Source organism: Pimephales promelas, chromosome 16 (assembly GCF_988280905.1).
Source record: "Pimephales promelas chromosome 16, fPimPro1.hap1.1, whole genome shotgun sequence".
NCBI lineage: Eukaryota > Metazoa > Chordata > Actinopteri > Cypriniformes > Leuciscidae > Pimephales > Pimephales promelas.
The window spans coordinates 8,066,334-8,092,408 of NC_142784.1; the positions used below are offsets into that span (position 1 = coordinate 8,066,334).

At 39.3% G+C, this 26,075-nt stretch overlaps 1 protein-coding gene across 1 annotated transcript; it reads right to left on the reverse strand.

The window, feature by feature from the left end:
- Window positions 1-867: 867 nt before the first annotated feature.
- Window positions 868-24,683, reverse strand: rinl (Ras and Rab interactor-like). Its single transcript, XM_089120939.1, has 12 exons — window positions 24,425-24,683; window positions 22,024-22,132; window positions 21,769-21,928; window positions 18,794-18,902; window positions 15,207-15,279; window positions 14,049-14,137; window positions 13,836-13,936; window positions 12,130-12,352; window positions 10,799-11,398; window positions 8,420-8,737; window positions 6,080-6,211; window positions 868-3,692 (listed from the first exon to the last, which is right to left on the reverse strand). Exons 2-12 carry the CDS (start codon window positions 22,068-22,070, stop codon window positions 3,295-3,297), a joined length of 2,250 nt encoding a protein of 749 aa, XP_088977065.1. The 5' UTR covers window positions 22,071-22,132; window positions 24,425-24,683; the 3' UTR covers window positions 868-3,294.
- Window positions 24,684-26,075: the final 1,392 nt, after the last annotated feature.

The window sequence follows — 26,075 nt, forward strand, 5'->3', positions numbered from 1 at the left end:
TTTCTTCATCTGTAATCTAGTATCTGTAAAACTAGTATCTGTAAAGTGTCTAGTATCTGTAAAACCATATTTTTCCATCTTAAAAACATATCCAAATTACGCCATATGCTCTCACTGACAAATGCGGAAAAATTTGTTCATGTGTTCATGACATCAAGGCTAGATTATTGTAAACCAGGAAGTATGACCATATTGATTGATTGACTGATTTAATTTGACCATATTAGCCTGGTTCTGTCAACTCTGCATTGGCTCCCTATTAAACATCATATACATTTTTAAATATTGCTAATTACTTACAAAGCATATATATATATATATATATATATATATATATATATATATATATATATATATATATATATATATATATATGAAGAGTTCAGATGCAAAAGCCTCTAAATGCCATTTTAAATTTTCTTCTTTAATGATGATTTTGATCAAACTTGTATATTTAAGTTCAGTAATTTCACTTAAATAACAATTAATAAGTCATTATCATTGCCATTTAAGTGAAATCACTGAACTTAAATATACAAGCTTGATAAAAATGATCATTCTAGAAGAAAATTTCAAATGGCACTTAGAGGCTTTTGCATCTGAACTCTTCACTGTATATGTATATATATATATATATATATATATACACACACACACAAATACCAATGGATGATTATTATTGTCATATACCATGGTATGTATGAAGATGGTTGTCAAGCACCTCCAGTTTATAATTATACATCACTGTTCACAGCACTATCTCAGCAAAATTGTTGTGAACAAGCTGCTGAAATGATACACTCACATAGGCCCGTGACAGAAGAGGTGTAACAGTGTGTGTGAGACAGAAAGGAAACATCCAGGCAGTTGTTAATGATCCATCAGTTGGTTTAATGTAGAGAATGATTGGTATGAAGGTGCTGGGGTACATTTTGCCACCGGCACTTCCCTATTTATCTCCATTAACTGTGGCTTCATTAAATCTCGCGCTCCTCACAAAGCTGTCAATCAAAGCATCAAAAATTCAGAATGTGTCTTCAAACATCTGTGTATTCAGCGATACGCCAGAAAAGGCCTTAATGTAGATCCAACTTATGAGTGAAAATGACATGCATGTTGTCTATATTATATCAATTAATTTTTGGATTTTGCTGCAGAAACAGGTTAATTATATGTAACATTTAAGTAGACCATACCATAGTACTGAGACAGCTCTCATTAGAGTCACAAATGATCTGCTCTTGTCATCCGATCGTGGTTGTATCTCACTATTAGTGTTACTTCATCTTAATGCTGCATTTGACACAATTGACCACAGCATTCTTTTAAATAGAAAACTATGTTGGCATTTGTGGAACTGCATTAGCATGGTTCAAATCATACTTATCTGACCGTTATCAGTTTGCAGCATAAATGAAGAGTTATCTTATCGATCACAAGTTCAGTATGGCGTACCACAAGGCTCAGTACTAGGACCGCTACTATTCACTCTGTACATGCTACCATTAGGAGATACAGTATCATTAGGAAACATGGAATTAGCTTTCACTGTCATGCTGATGATACTCAGCTGTATATTTCTTCAAAACCTAATGAAACTTACCAATTCACAAAATGAACGGAATGCATAGCAGATATCAAAAATTGGATGAGTAGTATAATTTCCTGCAATGGCTGCCTATTAAACATCGTATAAATGTTAAAATATTGCTGATTACTTACAAAGCACTAAAGCAGTACTTGAGCGAGCTCTTAACTCTTGACTTAATGCTACATCTAAATATATGGGGATTGTTATCTGGTTCCTTATATATGCATAATTCTAAACAAACAATTGTAAGAATGTAACAGTTAAGTGCTAAGTGTTTGTGTTCGCCATTCACAATAAACTGCCAAGTGATGTGAACTGATTTGTGTATGATGTGTGTAGAGGAATATGAATTATTACACAGTTTTCTGGGGTTTTTTTTCTTTTTCAAAGTGTAATCGTATAAATGATCCCACCTAGGCTGATTATGTATTATCTGTTCAAGAAACATAAGAATTGATACAAGAGAGCAAAATATACTGCAGTCCACAAAAAAATAAATAAAAAATATATATAAAAAAACCTGTCAACATAAAAAAACAATGACAAATCTATGAACAACACAATAAGAATTCAAAATCTTCAATGTTTTTGGTAACACACAAATGGAGAAACATGTACAATAGTTCCCCCTAGTGGTCACAATGGACGGCAGAGAATTGATAGTATAGGCCCTCCCTCATACTAAGAGCCGGTTCCTATACCCTAAATTGTGGTGTTGGCTACTTGAGAGCACATGCATGTGAAAGGAAAGTGTACAAGACTGTACCTTCTGAGCACATGAAATCCACATTAATAACACTCTAATACTGCTTCAAAAACTTTCCAGTGCAGGCAAAATTAATCGGATATTTACTATAACTTGATAATAAAATGTAAAGTTTTGGAAATTTTGTTGGTGGAGAGATTTGGTGTTGTAAAACCTTTATACATTGTGTTTGTTACATAGAGACTGGACAGACTCTTTATTTTAAGAGCATTGAAAATCATCATAAATAAAGCTCTTGCATTTTAACAACACTATGTTGTAAGTGTGTCCCATCCGGTTATCAAAATGCATACGTGCACTTGACTTGCAGTCTTTGCACCTACTTGACCACTTGGGCCAAATACAGGAAATACGTCATGAAAGCAGACAAGGTGTGAATGCCTCAAGAGTGGGTATTGGGACAGGCCCTTAATTCTGCAAGGGTATTGGATGACAGAAAGAGGATATGTCATATCAGCAATTCAACACAGTCACTCAACGGAGGAATTTCATTAGTTTCATTTCCTTGTTATCTGGACGAAACAGATGACGTGTGCTGGTTAAGATTTTCCTCTTGTAAACCTGATACATGTTGTTTGGCTCCATTTTGAACATTTTGGAATAAATTAAAGCATTCTGTGTCACTGGATTACATCTACATGGTATTAAAACGGAAGTCATTTATCAAATATACTCATGAAATCAACCAATCAGCATGTTCAGCGCCCAAGTCCCTCTCCTAAAAGTTCCTGAACATTGAACAAGCACTACTTCCGCGAGCAGGGACTTTCTGAGGGGAACATTTTCACCCAAAACATCATTTAGACCCTGGATCCTGCGGTGGAAACACACAGAGTCCCACCGTCCCACGGTCACCCCAAAGTTCCTGGGGAAAGTTCCTGTGGTGGAAGCATGGCTTAATAAGTCCAAAGTTAAGTTCTTTGATACCCCTTGCTTATTAATTCAGGATCCTGTGATTTCCAGTCATCTTTTCTCCCTCAGTTCTCTCGGGACAGGTGAGGTCCAGCGTCTCTGGTACCTGTTCTCGACCTGCACTTCCCTCCTCTTCTTCCTTCACAGCCTCCAACTCTTCATCCACGCCATGGGTGACGTCGCTCAGACTGCTGGACCCCATGCTCTTGTTTAAAGAGTTCCCATCCTCAAGAAGAGGCTCGTGCCTCCGGATGGTCCTGCGGTTTCGGCTGTGGCGTGATTGGTTGCCGTGAAGTGTGCGTCTGCGATGCCATTGGCTGAGAGACTGGTGTGCTTCTGCGCTGAGCTGCCGCTTCGCTAGACGAGGCTGGTAGCTGCTGATGTAAAAAAGGGCAGCGTAGAGAGACGTAAGATAGTACCCACCTGAGAGAAAGATGGAGAAAGAGGAGCACGTCATGCACAGCAATGTGGGAATCTTTAACTGCTACACCCTTCCTGGGCCACAACACCATTAACGGCCATTCAAGCATTCTAATGCAATAAAATTAACTTTTTCAAGCAACAACTACATCACAAAAAACTCCATCCATCCATCTCTCCAACCATCCATCCATCCAACCATCCATTCATCCATCCATCCATCTACCCACCTAACCATCTACCCATCCACCCATCTACTCACCCATCCATCATCCATCCATCCATCCATCCATTCATCCAGCCACCCACCCACCTAACCATCCATCCATCTCTCCAACCATCCAACCATCCATCCATCCATCCATCCGTCCATCCATCTACCCACCTAACCATCTATCCATCCACCCACCCACCCATCCACCCATCCATCCACCTATCAACCTACAAACCCACCATTTATCCACCCATCCATCCATCCATCCAGCCAGCCACCCATCCATCCAAACATCCACCCATCCATCGATATATCCATCCACCCACCTAACCATCCATCCATCGAAACATCCATCTAACCATCCATCCATCCACCCACAAACCCACCCACCTATCCACCCTTCCATCCATCCATCCAAACATCCACCCATCCACCCACCCACCTAACCATCCATCCATCCATCTCTCCAACCATCCATCCAACCATCCATCCATCCATCCATCCATCTACCCACCTAACAATCTATCCATCCACCCATCCACCCATCCATCCATCCATCCATCCATCCATCCACCCACCCACCCACCCACCTAACGATCCATCCATCCACCCACCCACCCACCCATCCATCCATCCATCCATCCATCCATCCATCCACCCACCCACCCACCTAACGATCCATCCATCCACCCACCCACAAACCCACCCATCTATCCACCCATCCATCCACCCATCAACCTACAAACCCACCATTTATCCACCCATCCATCCATCCATCCATCCATCCATCCATCCATCCAGCCACCCATCCATCCAAACATCCACCCATCCATCCATCCATCCATCCATCCATCCACCCACCTAACCATCCATCCATCCAAACATCCACCCATCCATCCATCCATCTAACCATCCATCCATCCACCCACCCACAAACCCACCCATCTATCCACCCTTCCATCCATCCATCCATCCATCTAACCATCCATCCATCCACCCACAAACCCACCCATCTATCCACCCTTCCATCCATCCAAACATCCACCCATCCACCCACCCACCTAACCATCCATCCATACCAGTGTGGTTTTGTGTGGTCATAATAATTCTTCCAACTACTTAAAAAAAATATAGTTTTAATTGTTCTTTCTAAAATAATGCCCACTGTATATATAAGTTCAGAAGCTCTTTCAGGTTTGTTGAATCGCACACCAAAAACAGACACTCATGTGACTATCACTGAGATGCGAGCCACACCGCAGTTGCTCACAGGACTCACAGAAATAATTTCACTTTCAGAAGTGTTTTCTCAACACTGCAGCATTGCACACTAAGGCAAACACATTCATTATTAATTTAATTATCACTCAGTGAGTCATTTAACCATGTTTATTGCCTTTTGTCTCTAAAACACATTCAAATATGATTCACATCACTGGATTTTACATCACGTTATGAAATTTTAAATTAATAAGTTAAGTTAATAATAAAATTAAGTCAATAATAATAATATTAAGGCCCCCCTGTGGATAAATATCACGTTTAAGGCCCACCATGGAGAAATATAAAGTTTTTAATGTTGTTTATATGTCTATGCCCTATGGACTTGGGCGCCGCTGGCGGCAGATGTGAAGAGGTCTGGCCACACATGGGCACAGCTAGAGAAGTTGGCCCAGGACCGGGATGACTGCAGAGCCCTTGTTCGTGGCCTATGCCCAAAGTTGGCCGGTAAGCGTAAGTAAGTAAGTATATGTCTATGTGGGGTTTAACGTGGTTGAACCACCAATTTGTGACAGTACGGTTTGGGGCAACAGTTGTGACTAGCTTGTTGATTTCTTCAACGATGCATCGTACTATGGTAGTGAAGCATTGAGTTACATCGTTGTACGGGAAACACACCCCAGGCCAACGGTTGGATCTCTGAGCTGCTGTTAGTGAGTGTTGGCAGGGCTCATTTGCATATTCATAGAACTAACTAAATGAGGCAAGGGTATAGTTACATTCAAGCTATTTTAAGGCATGAATCTTTTTTTTTTTCAAGGTAAAAACGTTTAAATATTTGCTAAATTCCAACTCTTCTGAAGAGATAAAGAGTTACAATGTTTGCCTTCATCAGGAAATCAATCATAAAACCAGTGGTGTGAACACTGTTGATGAGTGTGGGTGTATCCCCTACCCTCTCCTTGTAGTTGCATGGGGTCTAGCAGCTCCATCATGTAGTCAGTGTCCACCTGTAGTATAGCTAAATCACTGCGTAGCAACACCCACGTCAGGCACGGCAGGAAATCATCCGCCCCGAAGACCGTTCCTGAGAGAAAACAATCAACATGTTCAAATCTCCTACAGCTTGAGGACTCAGGTATTAAAATGTATGAAGTGGCTTGTAGTGATCATAGCTCCAAAGGCTTGCAGTTCTGGGTAGTAACTGATTACATGTAGTCTGGATTACGTAATCAGGTTCTTGTAATTCGATTTTTGATACGATTATTCCTAGTTTCACCCTCATGAACTTTTAGTTTGTGTCTTTCATTCACATCTAGGCTATTATTTGTTCTCAGTTTCCCACTTGTCTAATAGGTTACTTATTGGCTTCTAGTTAGTATGGTTACTCATCAGTTCCCTGTATATATCACCTGTATTAATCCAATCATCTTTGACTTTGATTTATATACATATATATGCGTGTTTTAGTCATTTGTCGGTTCTTATTAATGTTTTAGTTCAGTTTGGTGTTGTTATCTTTCTGTCAATAAACACACTTTCATCTTCGTCTTTGCATCCAGCCTACATTACATTCAGCCAAAGTGTGACAAATGCATGTCAAAATACTTGTTAATAAGCATACAGATACTTTTTTATTGATTCAATGATTCCATGATATTCTCACAGTAAATTATCCATAATTCATTGATTCTCCCTACTGCAAGCAGGTCCCTTCTACTTAGTGTATTATTTTGATTGTTTTTATTTACATTTTTTCAATTTAATTTAATTTTAATTTTAAATTGAATAATTATTAAATGATAGTATATACATTGGGTACTTTCCTGTTATCCGGACCCCACGATGGCCTACCCCTAACCCCGCCCCTAAACCTACCCGTCACTGGGGTTAAGACCAATCAGGGATGATGGCCTACCCCTAACCCCGCCCCTAAACCTACCCGTCACTGGGGTTAAGACCAATCAGGGATGATGGCCTACCCCTAATCCCGCCCCTAAACCTACCCGTCACTGGGGTTAAGACCAATCAGGGATGATGGCCTACCCCTAACCCCGCCCCTAAACCTACCCGTCACTGGGGTTAAGACCAATCAGGGATGACTTTAGATCCTAAATGGTATATGGTGGGATCCAGACCCCACGATGGCCTACCCCTAACCCCGCCCCTAAACCTACCCGTCACTGGGGTAAAGACTAATCATGGATGATGGCCTACCCCTAACACCGCCCCTAAACCTACCCGTCACTGGGGTTAAGACTAATCATGGATGATGGCCTACCCCTAACCCCGCCCCTAAACCTACCCGTCACTGGGGTTAAGACCAATCAAGGATGATGGCCTACCCCTAACCCCGTCCCTAAACCTACCCGTCACTGGGGTTAAGACCAATCGGGGATGACTTTAGTTCCTAAATGGTATATATGGTGGGATCCAGACCCCACGATGGCCTACCCCTAACCCCGCCCCTAAACCTACCCGTCACTGGGGTAAAGACTAATCATGGATGATGGCCTACCCCTAACACCGCCCCTAAACCTACCCGTCACTGGGGTTAAGACTAATCATGGATGATGGCCTACCCCTAACCCCGCCCCTAAACCTACCCGTCACTGGGGTTAAGACCAATCAAGGATGATGGCCTACCCCTAACCCCGTCCCTAAACCTACCCGTCACTGGGGTTAAGACCAATCGGGGATGACTTTAGTTCCTAAATGGTATATATGGTGGGATCCAGACCCCACGATGGCCTACCCCTAACCCCGCCCCTAAACCTACCCGTCACTGGGGTTAAGACTAATCAGGGATGACTATATATCCTAAATGGTATATGGTGGGGTCCGGATAACAGGAAAGTACCATACATTGTATATGAATTATTAAATATGATTTACTTTTCATTAAACTCACAAACCCCAGTCTGAGAAACCGTGCCGTAATTTAATATTTAATGCATTTCATGTTTTTGATAACAAGTGGAAAATATATATTCTTTCGCTTTGTGGATTTTTACATCAATATGGTACAAGGTTATCCTATTCAAATCAACGTGATAGGTCCAAACTAGTCAAGAATACACAATTTATCTTATGTGTAATGTAATGGATCATGTTACCAACTACAACATGTCATTTGAAATCAGTAACTGACTAAAAATATTAAGTCATTTTCCCAATCACTAACTATTGAATTGTTGGTTTCTCGGCACAGGACACATCCCTGTATGTGTTGAATGGCGAATAATCCGAGAGGAAGTGGCAAGTTTGCATTGCGTCTCTACAGTAGTTCACTCACCAGGCTTAGCATTAGCATTCATGCTGTGGTAGATATTCTTGCAGACTTTGAGCAGGGTGTCGACTTTTTTGCTAGGCGAGTAGGCCTCGTGCATTGTGGTCCATCGATGCTGGATCTTCTCCATCATGCTGGAGTCCGGCACTCCAGCTCCGGCTGCTCCCTCCAGCTCCTCCAGGCTTCGGTTCTCCAGCGTGCTCTTGTTGGCCTCTAAACGCTGCAGAGTGCCGTCATCCCTACGCGCCGTCTTCAGATACACGTACAGGTGAGTGTAAACTGGTTTTAAAGCCACTTTGTGCAAGGCAAGCTCCAGCATAGCATCTAAGGACAAAGAGAAAAACAGATTTGACAATAAATTTGGTTTCAGTGGAGGCGAATCAATAAGAATCAAAACTAGCAGAACTTTTGCTAAGTGTGAACATAGAAAGCTCTCGTTTAATGTGTAGGCATATTTATTAGGGAGAATGGAGCAATTCAATTGGGTTACCTTTTATTTTGATGGTCCATTTTAAACGTTCTACTAAATATAGTAACTTTGCAACTACATGTCAAATAACATTCATTAGAGTATCAGTAGACCATTAGGTTTGGGTTAGTCGAATAAGGCCTTGTTTACATCTGGTGTTAAGATGCGTTTTGGTTGATCGGATCACAAGAAGGCGATGCAGACGCATTCCTGGTGTTTTAATCCGTCTCTTTTGTCCACTTTCAAAGGCTTTTTCAGGTCGTTCGATCTAATGGACGTAATAAGCTCGCGCAATTTACATATGAACACACTGAACATGACAGAAAAACATACGGAGAGCAGCAGCTTTAGTTTCTGCTCTGACAGCCGCAAGACCAGCCGAACACTGTGAGTGTGTGTTTTAAAATCAGGAATGGTGAGAGAACATTGTTCTTGGTATGTTTTTCGTCTTCACACCAAACTTGTGTCTTCAGCCAACAGTTTAAATCCCGTCTGGCGCACGCCTCCCATAATGTTTACGCATTAGCTCAGTAGGCGGAGAGTAGGCATCTTTTGTGGCTCTTCGAACAAGCTCAAAACTAGGGCTGGGTAATAAATATCGATTTCTCGATATTAATCGATTCTCATTTTTATGAACCGATATCGGTTCTTAAATCTCAAGAATCGATTAGTCATCCTGTTTCATTTGAATGAATGGGACGTTGTATCGCGGCTGCGCGCATCCAAAAAATCGCAATAATCTTGAAACAAAGTCTCAATTTTCAAATTACGTCCATTATCTTTAGAATTTCAAAAACATAAATAGCATTTTGGCGCTGTGGCGTGAGATCACTCTGGCGCAGCTCAAGAGAAGCAGCGGCGCTGATCTCTCTTCCGGCTTAATAATACCAGTTACAGCGCCAAATAAACATGAATGAGCATCTGAAAGTGTGTTAAAGATAAAGTACAACTTATCGAAATCCATATCATGTCACATTGATTCGCTCAATCAGCGTTTCAACCATGGAAAGACGTCAGTTAAACAGCTTGTCATGTATCGCCATATTTACCTCAGAAACCCACATAAACTCGTTAGTCAGCTAGAAAAAATAACTCTAGAGAGGAGCATTTTGCTAAATATATACACCATATTACATATGCATTATAATCTTAATGTTCTTCAATATTTAATACATATTTGAATAAATCTGGCAAGTTTTTTTTCATGACAGCCACCATTTAAATGTTTATATTTCATATTATCTTCTTATTATAAAAATAAATAAAAGTGTCATTTAAGTGTTTGTATAGCTACAAAACAGTTCATTATTATCTTCATATTAGGCTAATGAAGCCTATTGGCTACAACTAGACTCCCATAGTTTACAGCATTAGTTAAGAGATTTCATTTCATTTGCCATTTATTGTAACTGATATCCAAAATAATCGATATTGAATCGAATCGGAATCGAAATCGAATCGAATTGCCAGCTTGTGAATCGAAATCGAATCGAATTGTGAAATTTGTCTCAATACCCAGCCCTACTCAAAACGTTTTAGACCCTGTTTACACCTCTATTTAGCACCGTCCACTTGTGATCCGATCAACCAAAACTCATCTTAATACCAGGAGTAAACAGGGTTTAAGTTGACATGTAGTTGCAAAGTGACTTTTAGTTTAGTTTAGGGAAAACTAGACTTGAAAGGCTGACTGGACTGGGGTGCGTTTCCCAAAAGCAACGTTAGCCAACTATGGTCCAAGTTCCGTCATTACCAATAGAGTTCAATGGAAATTGCGACCAACTTGCGACCATAGTTGGCTAACGATGCTTTTGGGAACTGTACTGAACTGGACTGGACTTGACTAGAAGGGAAACCACACAGAGGGAAAATAGATGAACATTGACTGTTATCTCCAATACATCCAGAGGTCATACCCAGCTCAAAATCAGGAATGTCTCCAAAGTTGTCTGTGATGCTTTGTATCTCTGGACAATCAAACAGCGTTTCCCTCAGATTAGTGAGAGTCGAGCGCACGTCCTGCAGCATCTCGCTGCAAGTCACTCCGGGAGCGGCTCCACCCGCAAGAGTCTCCTCCACGAAGCTCCGGACCGCCTCTGCAAATGCCCCAGCTCTGCGCTCGGCCATCTCCTGGACACGCTTGCTCAGTCTGCGCTGAGGAGACACAAGTCCACCTAGAGCCTGACCCACTGCCGAGAGGCGGTTCTTCATCTTATCTGCCAGCTGGAAGCGGGGCGAAGGCAGGGAGGGGCTTGAAGCCGGCTCGAACTCCTCCTCTATGCTGCTGACTGACAGCGAGTCCAGCTCTAAGCAGGGCGGTTGAAGCAGAGAGGGGGGCAGTGGTGAATTCAGCCATATCTTGTCCTCTATCCAGGACACGCGGTGTGGCGACTGGGGTAGAGGGCTCTGAAGGGAGTCTGTGCTTGCTCTTTTTAGGGTGTCTTCCTTGCTGGCGCCACTCGCCCTTCGAAGCACAACTCCACCCGGGGTAGATGGAGAGACTGGTGATGGGGATCCTTTGAGAAGAAATAAAGACGTCAATACGTGACACTTTCTAACAGCCTCCTTTTTAACAGCACATCCTGTTGCAATTATAAACATTAGCCGCTTTTTCCACCATCGGGCCGAACAATAAGGAATACGGTAGTTTCAATTGAGCTTGGTTCGGTTCGGCACGGCACGATTACAAACCATCCCGCAGTGGGAAATGTAACCATGCCAGTACCAGTTGGGCACGAAATGGAACGGTTGAAGTCTGAGTCTGAATTTTCACATGCGTTTTTCCGTATACGTCACTCGATGGCTCTGAATTGTCAAAATACCTCTCAAAATGCTTGCAACAGATGTGGAAAACACAGAAAATCGAACCTGATCCAAAGTTTCGGAGGCAGCGTGTAGACGTGAGGTCGTATTTATTATTTTAACGTGCTAAAATTTCAGATGCAAGCATTTTGAGAGGTGTTTTGACAATTCAGACCCACCGAATGATGAATATGGGCAAATATCAAGCAACTATTGTTTCTATTGTTTCTATTATTCTATCGTCGGTTCCTATTGTTATAATGTAACTATTAAAAATCTTTTTCGTTATTTGAACTTAAGCTGAATTCAAATAAAATATAAATATTTGATGAAAAAAATATTTTATTGAAAACTAAACTTATAAAAATAAAAGCTTATTCAAAATAGTATAATAGTATATACTTGAATTTATATAACATAATATATAAAAAAAGTCCACCACTACCTTTGTCCTGGTCAAAACTGCTAGAGTTGTCCTCGACTTGTATAGATGACCTCAGTTTCAGTCCTCTCCCTTCCCATGTTCGGGTGGTACTCAACCGCTTGTCTCGCCTCAAGCCGATTGGACGATTGACTGGGCTGGCTGGAGAGTGAGTCAGCCAATCATCCCCATGCTCTTGAAGGTACAAGGGATTGATGAAGCACAGGGCACCATTGGCGGCTGTAACCTACCAACACACAGAAATCATTTGAAGATCACATAGATCACATTGGATGACACATGCCTTTGGTGTGAGAGACCCGGGTTCGAATCCACTGCGAGACACCAATGTGTCCCTGAGCAAGACACTTAGCCCCTAGTTGCTCCAGAGGCATGCGACCTCTGACATACGTATATAGCAATTGTAAGTCGCTTTGGATAAAAGCGTCAGCTAAATGAGTAAATGTAAATGTCAAGTGTCAATCATTCTGGTCCAATTAAATCCCAAATTAAAAAGAATAGATCCCCGTGGACACATTTGTTGTGTTGGTAAATTTCAACTCCCTTACACTTCCTTGCATTGTTACACAATTAAGGTATAATCTGATTACTTTTAGATTACTTTTGAAGTAACTCGTTTATCACATTGCTTTGGATAGGATAACCTTGAGCCATTTTGATATGAAAATACAAAAAGAAAGAAAGTGCATTAAAGTTCATGAGAACTAGGCAATGAGGGTTAGTCATGTGGTTACACTTTTGGTTTCACTTTATTTTAAGTCCTTGTAATAACACAAATAAGGACCAAGTAATGTTAATTTAAGCATGTACTTACGTAAGGGTTACTGTTTGACTGTTACTTCTACAGAAAGTAGATGTTTAACATCCATTTTTAATAAAATAGTTCAATGTATAACTTTGTAGGTTTGCTTTATGTTACTAATTACCTCAATTCACATACAATTCAAATCCAGAAATTAGATTCTGGAATTGGAATTTTCAAAGCATTCTCAGTTCTGAATCACTTATTTAAAGAGTTCACGAATGAACCCCCCACCCCATAATTAAATATATTCATGTCTTTCTTTCTTTAGTCGAAAAGAAATTAAAGTTTTTTAGGAACACATTGCAGGATTTTTACATATAAAATATACAGTGGACCATAGTGACTTCAATGGGAACCAACAGTTTGAAGGTCCAACCTTCAAAGATCTCACAATCCCAGCCGAGGGATAAGAGTCTTATCTAGCGAAACCAACGGTCAAATCAAAACCAACATTTAAATACTTTTTAACCACAAAAGCCGTCCTGCCCTAGATCAGTGATGTGCCACACATTTCGAAAGAATGTTAAAAGGTCACACATAACAGGCAGAAGTATCTTTGTATATGACCTACATACACTATGTTTTAAAAATTTTTTTTATAAAATGACTGATGTTTTGGCAAAATAACTCTTATTCCTCGGCTGGGACAGAGTAGAGATCTGCACTGAAACTGACATTTTAGACCTTCAACCCATTTGGTTCCCATTGAAGTCACTACATGGTGAAAAACTGGAAAGTTTTTCTCAAAAATCTTTAATTTCTTTTCATCTGAAGAAGAAAGACATGAATAAAGACATTAGACAATTACTAGGAAATTACATTCTGAATGTAACTAATCCTTAAATACTGAACAAATATAGTGAACTTGAAACCATAAGAGAAGTAAAGCAGAGCACAGTATCACCTGTATAGTGCACAGGACGCTTTCTGGCATTTCTGCTGTGTCTTGTGTTTCTGAAGTCATACTGTTAGCCTGCAGATCTGAGGAGGGACACAGCCAGGTCTCTGAAAGTCAAACACACACAAAAGCCTTGAGAAAGGAGAGAGTCTGACTGACATAACAGCAGAGTTATAGTGTATAGTACATCGAATGGTGCACGACAGGGCAAGTACTAACTTGGACCAAGCAGAGGAACAAGGCGATCGGGTTGGTTGATAATGGTGTAAACCCACGAGGGAACCAACAAACAGACAGGCAAAACATCCCTGAGAGAAATGTGAGTGGAGCACATGGCAGAAGAAGGTTACAACAACACATTATTTATACAGTTTAGCACTTGGTGTTAGGGAAACAAGGAGATTATTCATTCTCTTTGCAGAGCATTCAAGGAATAGTTCACTTTGAAATTATTTTTTTATATGTTTTAGCTTACCTCAAGGTCCAAGATGTAGGTGTCTTTGTTTCCACAGCATTTTTGATTTGGACATTTTTTGGTCAAACCGTTGTTGTCTGTCAGTCATATAATGGAGGTCTATGGTCACCACCTCAAAGAGCATGCACAGAGAAGTCCAAATTAAACATGATTTAATGACTCGTAAATGTAAGTACACACTGATGGCCTGAGACACGAAACGAGCGGTTTGTGTGAGAAAACGAACAGTATTTATATCGTTTTACCTCTTGTACGGAGATTTCGGGAGTTTTACCTTTCACTAAACATATTTAGATAAATCGAAATCGTCTTCCATTGCGATTTGCCATATATCTAAATATGTTTAGTGAAAGGTAAAACTCCCGAAATCTCCGTCTAAACAATGCGTGACGTAGATATTACTTCCGGCGTAACGTCTGGAGACAGGTTCAGTTCGGTTCAGTTGGACATCTGATTCAGATTATTTCGACGGCTGAGGTAAAAACGATATAAATACTGTTCGTTTTCTCACACAAACCGCTCGTTTCGTGTCTTAGGCCATCAGTGTGTACTTACATTTACGAGTCATTAAATCATGTTTAATTTGGACTTCTCTGTGCATGCTCTTTGACGCCCTAAAACTGCATTATATGACTGACAGACAACACCGAAAAATGTCAAAATTGAAAATACTGTGGAAACAAAGACACCTACATCTTGGATGCCCTTGAGGTAAACTAAAACATATCAAAATTTAATTTCAAAGTGAACTATCCCTTTAACTGCAACTGTTTGCCCCGTACGTGATGTTTAGTATACCTAATTTACTATCTAACCCAGCAGTGCAGTCTTTCCTGTGGTAACACTCCTGTTATCAAGCAAAACAGGTCAATAGTTGCTAGATAATCATAACTCATCCGCACCTGCTCAGTGTGTAGAAGTACAGCAGCTGAAAGAGATCAGGGAAAGCCAGGTGTGACGCTGTCAGATGAAGCGCTGTGAAAGAAAGACTCAGTCAGTCTTGCACTATGAGTCATAGAGAGAAACTGGAAAAACTAGTCATGAACTTTAAAAGAACACGGATGTGATGAGGAAGTAGGAAGGCTGCATTATGTCAGCCAGAACAGCGTGCACAAATAAAGAAGGAAGTTCAGAGAGTTTACTGAACTGCACATACTTCTCATGTCCACAATTTGCACATGGACATGCACTTCCCATGCCCACATAGCAACACTGTTTCGGCCCACATCTGGCACTAGCCGAATACGGATCTGGGCCACAAGCAGGCCATAGCAACATGTCAGCCAAGAACAAAGAAATAAACCCGAACTGGAACTTATCGGAGCCACAAAATCTAAATATAGAGTCATCTCAGCCTTAATAAGCCTGTTAACAAGCAGAATCGCTGAAGGAAAGAAGAGAACAGAAAAAGAGACAAGCAGAAACACAACCGACTTACAACTGAAGAGAAAAGAAGACATTTCATCTCTGAAGATCTCAGCAGAGGAGGATTAAACGACACCACAAACAGCTTCACTTATTACTAACCAGACTGACTTTATTTCAGTCAGACGTCTACAAAAGTTCTTATTGAGAATTAATAGGGTTTTACTGTTACATTTGGAGTCACCATAACGATGATCAGTGTTTCCATTAGTTGGGCTCTTAACTCTTTTTTGTTTTTGTTTTTTGGTTTCGTGACAGTATTTTAGTCAAACACATTTACAGCAGCTAAAGTGAAATGAGATGAGGTGATGATGGTTACCTGATGATGGCTTGAAATAACCAGATTTTCTGATGTCAATGATTCTAATCAAACCAAACAAATTTATCAGATCTGCCCAGATCTGACAATCAGAAGTGGTCCGCCCAAGGGCCGCCATTCCACGCTGCACGTGGGCCGGATCAGTATTCCACGAGTGCCAGACGCGGGCCGGATCTGGGCCGAAACAGTGTTGCTATGTGGGTGTCAACAGGAAATGTAGAACACCTGCAGGCTTTATATCCGTATCATATGCCTGACAGCTTGTGCATTTCCTTTCGTGCAACTTAAAAAATGCTCTGAAGTCGTTTTTTCATATCTCAGGAAACTTAGCTATGCTTTGATAGATGCTTCCCTTATAAAATCATATATAAAAACCAAAACAAATGGGAAAGTAGTTGATATACAGTGTGCAGCTATAAAAGTGTGGACAGCATAGCTCAAATATGTAATTTGATGTTGAGAACACCCAGCCTGAAATATTTGTCGTTTAACCAGACTGATCTCATGAAATGGCGTATGTATGACACGCCAATTTGTATTTCCATTTTTGGTGTGCTATCAACACGTGTTTATTAACGGCGTTGACTTAACGTTACATTACTGTATAAATATATGACCAACCCCAACCCCGTCCCTAAACCTACCCGTCACTGGGTTTAATAACATTTAGGAGTCTTCCCCTACCACCCTAGGGAAAAAAAAACATCGCTCCCCAGATGTAGATCTACATTTTGCCTTGTTTCGAACAGCGTGTAATACACGCGTAATCACTCGGACATTTAACGGCGTATTTACACGCGGATAACTCGAAATGTGTATAGATAGCACGCCACTTGACTTGAAAGTGGCGAGTATGTTTACGCGAAAGTCATGGTGTCATGTTGCATTTAACCGTCTGGTTAACTATATAGTAACTAGGGTTGGGTATCGAGAATCGAGTATCGATTGGAACCGGGACTAACTTTTCGTTTTTCCCGGAATCGTTCAAAAGTTCAAATTTCGATTCCTGGTTTCGATATTCACATTTCGCCGAGCTGAAGAAGAAACCGCTGAACAACACCAACGAAGAAGCGTCTACCGGAAGTGTTGGTATAACCGCGCGAGTCGAACATGAGTAGCTTACGTCAGCGGTCCAAAGTGTGGCTTCACTTTTCTAAAAATAACGAAATCTCGGCAAAATGCAAAATTTGTGACAAAAGGAATATTTGTGACAGAAGGAGTATTTCCTTCAGAAAGGATTATTTCCTTCAGAAATACCGTTGGTTAGCAAGGTTAGCTAAACTTTTTTGACCCTGCCTCTTAAAAGAATCGAAATCGAGAATCGTTAGGAACCGGAATCGAAACAAGGAATCGGAATCAGAATCATTCAAATTCAAACGATACCCAACCCTAATAGTAACCCACTTCTAGACAAAATAACATTTAAAGTTGTTATGTCGTTCTTGTCAAAATAACTTGCGAGATGTACGATATTCCATCATGTAAGTAAATTAAAGAGTGAATATAAGGTGTTTGGTTTCATTTCTTCACTTATTTCATTTCTTTGTTATCTAATTGATGACTAGTCTATTCTTGAGCGATGGTTTAGATGGTTCAGTACATTTTCACTGACAGCCTAAATTTTGCCTTGTTTTAGCCTAGACATTGGACATGTATCAGGCATCAGGCGTCTTTTAAATGCAACATTGCTTGCTGGGCATGTTGATCATGTATGAGTTCATGTTGAAATCTGATTTTTGATTGAGGATCAACAAAGACTATAGAATATCAAAAGACACGTCTCTCGTATTGTTTTGAATGGGCACGGAATTTGACGGAATAAGCTCCGCCTTCTAAATAAGAGCCAATCACCTATTGGTAAAGTCCCCACTGCAGCCGTTAGAAGCTCCGGTTCCTATAGAGAGCCTAAGTCCCGCCCCTTCCGGTCGACCACCATGGGACCTTATTTCGGAAAAATATTGAATGGTAGTCAATGGCGAGAGACAACAAATATTTAAAGTCGCAGTTTGATGTAAAACCGTTGAGGTATAAGAAAGACTGTGAAAATACATAATTACAAAGACTACAAACCCCAAAGGCGCACATTTTCTCCCAATGATAGAAGCTAACTTTACTGAGGCTGTCTGTCATTGTTTCTACTGTCTTACGTTATAATCGTAACGTTACGCCGTCCTACCTGAGTGTTTTGTACCAGACTGCACACACACGAGCAGAGGATCTCGTTTCTCTTCCAGGGAGATGTAGTTCATAGAGCGATTTTCACATAAAACTAAATGTTACTCTACTGTTGTATGACAAACTGCGACGTTTTTGACTTTCAGAATTATCTTTTAAATTGACAAACATCATATGTGTAATTGAGGTCACAGTTCAGACGGAATAAAAAGATAATTTGTCTCTCGCCATTGACTACCATTCATATTTTTTCCGAAATAAGGTCCCATGAGCCGGAAGCGGAGGGGCGGGACTTAGGCTCTCTATAGAAACGTGCATTAATCCAGCTTGAAAAATGTCATTTTCTGTCAAGATTTAAGTGTTTAGAAACGACATTTATGAGACAGTTGTTGTCAGATTTCATTGGTGATTTCAAATATGAAATGAATCGTATGGTTGACGAACAGTTTTGGAGAATTTGATGTTTCCCCATTCACAGAGACAGGAGCTGCACTTGCACGGCCAGAGGTGGCCGCCGAGTGAAATGACTTGTCTTAAAGGGACTTTGGTATCATTAGCTGTTTCCAGTACCTGTTCCAGTGGTTATGATGGGGAATTCTTTGACCGGCTCATCGCTGTCCGCTACAGACACACACAGAAGCTGGTCTTGAGGCAAAGACCCTTGCACCACCAGGAAACTCTGTGGAAAGGTGCATTGTTATTCACATCAAGGTACATGTTATTTCACTCTTATGCAAGTTTAATGAAACTGAGATCATTGAGGATTGAACATTTTTAGAGAATATTGTATCAGGTTTTGCACTCATGCGAAAGAGTGACACAACCAGCTTTGACATCAAGGAAACGCACACTTTGTGGGTAAGCTCTCTCACAAGAGGAAGTCAGAGCGCACACAAGTCAGGTGCCAAAAAAAACTAAAATAGATGACAGTGAGAGCTACTGAAGTTACTTTAGTTTATTTAGTTTATCGAAACCAATGATGAATAAGCTTCTAACAATATTCACAGGTTATATGCTTTTTTACAGTTTATGGTTATATGGCATTCAAATTCACTCCCTAAAATATTATCGACAAGAACCCTCTTAGCAATATATTGACCACAGGGGAAGTGAAATGAGATCTTTGGTAATTTTGTCATCACTCACTACTTATACAGAGTGTGTGCAGGACTATAGGAGTATCTTCCACGGCTTTGAAATATCCTTGGCACTATCAGTGTTGGCAAACATTTCTGAAAAGTTCAACATTGGATCCTTATAGATTCTGCTGAGTCTGAGAACCTCCCCAAAAATGAAAAAAAATGTGTTGATTTTTTGTCTTTTTATTCATTCATTCTTTTCTTCAGATCCCCATTGGCTTCCACAGAGTGGTAGCTAATCTTCCTGGGGTTCCCAAAGCAATATTTATGTAAATCTTGTATTCCTTTTAATCATTACATGTTGAATGAGGATGTTTTACAGCACCCACTGCACAGTTGACACAGTTGAACAAAGTAAAATTACATAATGCTTGATTATTGACCATTCTAAATCAGCATATTGCAAATAACCACTTCCATAAATTGTAGAATAGATCTTACCTTTCAATACGTTGGTCTTTCAAGACACCAGTGCTCTACTCTCTCGCTCTCTGTGTCTTCTCAAGTACACTTGCAATCATGCTTTCTGCACTCTTATCTAACACTACTTCTGCAATTGTCCGCAACATAATGACAGTTTAGTCCTATCAAGAACTTATGCTATAGTGCTGGTTAAGATGATTTTTTTAAGATAATTGTATTGTGGCACATGTATAAACAGACATAAGTCAATCATTGAATAAACTTCTCACCAAGTGCACATAAAACTAGCTAAAAAAAAACTTTATTAAACAGGGCCAAAGTTCAGAAAAATGGAACAGTGACTTTCCACGATAAAAATAGCATCAATAATGTTAATGTATTAAACAAATGTGGTTTGTACATGGTCTCACCAAGTAAATCTTTGTTCAACATTCCAAACAACCAATCAGATTTGAGGGACAAGTTAACAGTTCATGTTTTAGGCTTATAACCAGGGTTAGATGCTTTTACATCGGTGTAAATCTATCATTTCTCTCGGATTTTAGCGATAAGTTATGGGTAGGGTTAGGACTAAAGTTTGATCCAGAAACATCCCAGTGAGCAAAATGATGTCCAAAAGACGTCTTTTTAAAGTCTTTGTCACAAAAGTCGGACGTTGAAAAGATGTCCACTGAGGAGCCAGAATGAAAGTTTTAATAGCGTTTTTTTTTTTTACGTATTCTGCATGTCCGACATAGACGTTCATGGACCCTTCGTACAAGGTTAAAAACTAGTTCAAAACTAGTCATCTTGTGGAAATACAATATTGACACCAATAGCATTTATAATATCACTTATTTAGAGGTGGATAAAACTTATGTGCATACGATGTTTAGACCAAATGTATCATGTTGTCATGAATGGACATCAAGATTTTGCATATGATTCACAACAATGGTGACAATAAAAATCGTCATGCTACAGTTCATGATGGGTAGCTTTCATCGTTCAAAACTCATTGATTTTTGAACTATGAATTTTGAACAAGATTTGTTTTTGATTGTCACCATTGTTGTGACTCATATCCCAAATCTTGATGTCTATGTGATGCATTTGCACAAAATAAACAATATTTTTTTTTATCCCATTGGCACCAATATTGCAGTTTTGCATAAGGTTGGTGGTTATGAATGCCAAATATAAAAACAATTTCAAACTCAACATTTGATACTTGTTTTGTGATGATTATGTCATCAACAACATTGGGCTTATAACACCTGATGTTACTGTTTCTTGGCTTTCTCCGTCACAAGAATTGTGTTATACAAACACACAGTTGCAGCAGCCAAAGAAAAGCTAAAGTAAAAATAAAGGGGACAAGAGTCCAACTAAAGGAAACACTGATCACCATAATGGTGACACAAATGAAATGAAACAAATATCAACATCTAAACCTCTGTTAATTCTCACTAAGATCATATGACAGCAATAGTCAAAGTAATTATATCTAAATGAGGCCATAAATGATGTAAAAAAAATGTCCACAATGACCACATATGGACTAGTTTTTAACCTTGTACGAAGGGTCCATGAACGTCTATATCGGACGTGCAGAAAACGTCAAAAAAAGACGTCATAAAAACTTTCATTCTGGCTCCTCAGTGGATGTCTTTTCAACGTCTGAATTTTGTGACAAAGACTTTAAAAAGACGTCTTTTGGACATCATTTTGCTTAGTGGATGTGTTACTTGGCAAGATTACCATTATTTCTATTAATAATAAGGGATGAAAAAGAGTTATTAACAAGTAAAGTCAAGCTTTTATGGAATTTGAAGCTTAAACATTACAAGCAATGTAAGTAACACCGGTTCAAGTAACACTAAAACTATGTGACTGTTTTTCTTATTATTGACAACATTAGGGTTTACTAGACCTACTGTTGAAACGGCTGAATGAGTCTGACTGATTAGCACGCATTGCAAAAAGGGAAGTAAAGGCACCCACCCCAGAAGGTCTTCCCCACAGAGCGGCATGCGCCCCATGACTGTCCCAGGGGCTCTTGGGAGCCCAGGCATCCTGACACAAGTGTAAGCCTTGCAGTAGACTCAGGGTTTTGGTCTGACCCATATAGACCCCGTTGGGTACCGTCCTGGCAGCATTTTGTCTATGAGAAATAATAAAAGGTGTTTAAATAATAATGTTTCTAAAAACAAAACACATTTAAAAAATGCATATTGAACAACATTGAATCAATGTTACCTGTTCCCACTGGTTGTGAATTCATCTTTTGACTCTTTCATCATCATGGACCTCTTCAGGAAATCTGTTCCAGCACAAGGTCTTCCATTTCAAATATGTTGCTGAAACCCTGTTGAAATTTGGAAAGAGAGAAACAAAAGAACTTAGAAAATATTGTTTCTCTCGAACCCCACATCCTTTCTTTTGTATGTCTTTTCGTTCTCTCTTGTTCATAGTTCCTTGTTAACAGTTGAATGTGTTTTATCAGCAGTGAAATCTAAAGTCTAAAAGACAGTTTTTCTTCAAATTTAGGGGAGGAGTTTCATCTGTGAAGTGCAACTTTGAAAACAGAGGCCATGTGCTGTGACAAAAAGAGCGACTTCCAGCTTGTTGCACTATCTTTCACAAAAAACAAACAAACAAAAAAAAAAACGGTAACACTTTACAATATGGGTGCACTAATAAGCATTAATTCATGCTTAACTAATGCACAGATAATAATGTAATGTGTAACTAATGATTATCTAATCTATTCATTAATGATTACCACATTATGAACTAATTAAGAGTCTGTAAAGTTAATGTATTAGTTCATACATGAATTGTTATTAATTAAATATGTAATTGTGGATTAATTCCATAATAACTAATTTTTTTAACTGATTAATATGTTAATTAATATGTTAATTACTAGAATGAGCCAAATCCTTGTATTTCAACTTCCAGATAATATGACAGGTACATTAATATGCATTAATACATGATTAATTACTTCATTGTTAGTGCAAATTCATGTGCAAATAACTACAATTACTAAATGACTAGTTAATAATGATGTGCCCCAACAAGTAAAGTCATAACATAATCATACCTTTACAAATCATTAGATAATGATTATTTAAAGCAGACAACTAGAAGTTGAAGTGCATAGCTTTGACTAATTGTGGTAATTAACACATTAATTTACACTATTAGTTAATAAAATATGTTATTAATACACAATGACACATTGAATTAATAGCAATTCTTAATCTATTAATCATATAGACTCTTTATTAGTTGCTGATGCAGTTATCATTAATTAATGGTTTAGTTCTTCATGATTATCTGTGCATTAGTTAAGCATGAATTAATGCATATTAGTGCACCCGTGAAAGTGTTACCAAAAAAACAACAACAATTGGACACACCAGCTCTTTGCTATTTATTATTCATATTTGTCACATTTTAGAATAATATTAAAGTTATTAAAACAATTGCACTTTATTTTACAGTACAAAATAATATAAGATATTGGTTAAGTTTGGGTTTAGGAGTAGGTTCAGGTTATTAACTAGTAATTTTAATAAACAGGACTTCAACATAAAGTGAAACCTTGAAAACAACACGCATATGGGAATTATGTAGTGATCAACAAACTGTTTAATAAATACAAATATATCATATTTTAGATTATTCAGTGTAACCAGTCAGCCTTTAGGGATTCTCTGAGCACAATCAGGCATATCCCGGAAACTGATGCTGAACAAGTGTTGCCTGTTTTTTCTTCACTGTGTACTTTGATTAATTGATTAAAACCCTTAATGGTTAAAAATGGTCTTGTATTAAACTATTTACACATCTTAAATTAGTCTTCGTAACAAACTGGCACCGTAGTTTATACTTTGGTTGGATGACGAATGGGTTAGCTCACATGTAGGCGTTCTTCCATTTGCTTTGGTTTGACAGGAAGATGCATTGCCGAGTTTCTTTTAACTATAAACAATGAGCACACATTATTTTGATTTCATTGGGCAAGAAAAAACATCTTTCTGTGAAATAGAAACCTTTAATAGCCACTGCTGTAAACTCAAATTTTACTTGCATAAAAATCTCACACATTGACCTCCTGAGTGCACACACACATACATAACCAACTAATACAAATATCATATATAGACATAACTAAATAATCATTTAAATGGTTTTGCAGTAAACATTTCTTCCCAGGGTTTTAGAAAACATCTTGAATGTCGAGTGTGATTGCTTTTTCCATATACATACAGTATATATTAATTGGATACTTGTGCCGCAAACTATCATATTTTGTCAGCTCTTTCAGCTGTCAACTCCTGTCAACTGTTTGACAGCCTGTCTTTTCAATTTATTCTTAATCCATGTTTAATGTAAGTATTTATAAGAAATATTTGTCATTGCAGTGTGTATTATTTTTTATCAAACAGTTTTGACATTTCTATAGAAAATGGAAAAATCATGTGATTGCTCCCAAAAGTGTAAGCAACAGTAAATACATAATAAGTCCTTTATAGGCTACAGTACATAAACTTGATTTTTTTTTGTCCCATGTCTCAAAAATAAGTTAATAATGCATAAAAAGTAACACTCTTGGAATGATGCAAACAAACAGCTTTGCTAAACTCACATGTGGTGTCTTCAAAATGTCCTCCTACATGAAGAAAAGACTGAACATCTCTGAAAGCTGCTCCAAACACCTCCACCCACTGCAAGTTTGACGTGTGGAGTAATCGAGACTCCTCATTATGAATCTTTTCTGTAGTCATGTCACCTACAGTGAGATTCACTTTTGGTCTGTGACATGCATTTAAACGTTCGATTTCAGTCACACTAAAGATCACTATCAGCTTTGATAAGAGTGGCAGAACTCTTGATGATGGCCTTTGTGTCTCTCACACCATAAGCTCCACCTACTTTCATTACTGTGGTAAACCTCACTTTGACAAACTTTGAAGTGAAAGTAAGATACATCAGAAAGATTATATCTGAATGAGTACATTAGTCCAGTTCAATTTTAGTCAAGTCAGCAGTTAAATGTTAAAAAATAAACCTGTTTCCTTTTATAACTATTGAGCTTAAGGGAAGACGATGTAACAACTGAGACAAATCAGACACAATTATTTGGTATATGTACCAAACAATCTTTAAAACTCACACTGGGATCTGTGGTCCCATCCCCCCGGTGAGGGGAAGATGGTCTCGGTAACCAGGACAACGATCTGATAAGTTGGTTTTATTGCTGTTAAAAATGTGGTCACATGTTCAAGACAGAGACGATGGGGAAGACAGAAATAGCCTTTAATACAGACTTTTACTTATAAATGAATATGAAGAAAATTTTGCGGATGATTTACTGTCTTTTGTAATGTCTTTTAATACTATTATTTTGTTAATGCTGTGTATTTTACAATAGAATCAATGGTCTCCTGTACCATGTTTGGTCTCTATAAATTGGTACTTTGCAGATCGAAATGATTGTGTCCATGATATTTCGATAGCTGTGCAACATATTAGTATTTTTTCATCAGAAACAAATCCAGCTGCACATGCAAATGAGCATGCTTAAAACAAAGATTCATAAATCAACCACAGAGGAATTTTCCCGCTCGGAAATTCCCCCCTTCTCATTGGTCAAGCAAACCCAGAGAGGTGGGGCCTTTCTCAGGCTTTATTAGAGACCAATTCACAGTGACTCTCTCTCTTGTTTCCTGCTTCTTGACTGCTGGTTGATGTCTGTCGGGACCCCCACCGCAAGCTGTGACCACAGCCTGCTGTGCTTTCACTCTAACAGAGACAGACTCAGAGGAAAACTGCAACTTTGCCATTACTGAACGGGCAACTCTTCCGACTTCCTCACTTTTTTTGGCCTTCTCTGTTTTGTTCTGGGTGCTGTGCTGTCCTGCTTGGCCTCAGCAGGCCCCAGGTTTTGACTCACAACCAGCTCATTCAGGATAGAGAGAAGACTCTCTCAACCAGAACCAAGGACAATCTCAGAAGTTTGGCACAACGGGTTCCGACTTCAACTCTTCCGACTTCCTCCCTTCTCCTGGGTGCTCTGCGTGGCCTCTCTGGCCCATGCCCAACAAACAGGCTCAACGCCCAACCAGCCATGCGCTCATGGACAGAGAGAGAGAACTTCAACATTTGACTGGCGTGTGCAGTGATCACGCAGTGAATGGTGACGATTCTCTCTCACCAATCAATAGTCGCCATTGTTTTCACGTCACATTTTAGTACCGGCTCAGCTTGCCATAGCTCGCTCAGAACCTCACCGGAGG

What these genes read in the sequence shown, in the direction of transcription:
- rinl (XM_089120939.1), bottom strand. Translation starts at nt 22,070, where the DNA reads ATGATGATGAAAGAGTCAAAAGATGAATTCACAACCAGTGGGAACAG. An exon ending in GCGTCCTGTGCACTATACAG is followed by an intron (nt 12,353 to 13,835) that starts GTGATACTGTGC and finishes GTGTGTTGGTAG; the next exon opens with GTTACAGCCGCCAATGGTGC. An exon ending in GAATGCTAATGCTAAGCCTG is followed by an intron (nt 6,212 to 8,419) that starts GTGAGTGAACTA and finishes GTTTTCTCTCAG; the next exon opens with GAACGGTCTTCGGGGCGGAT.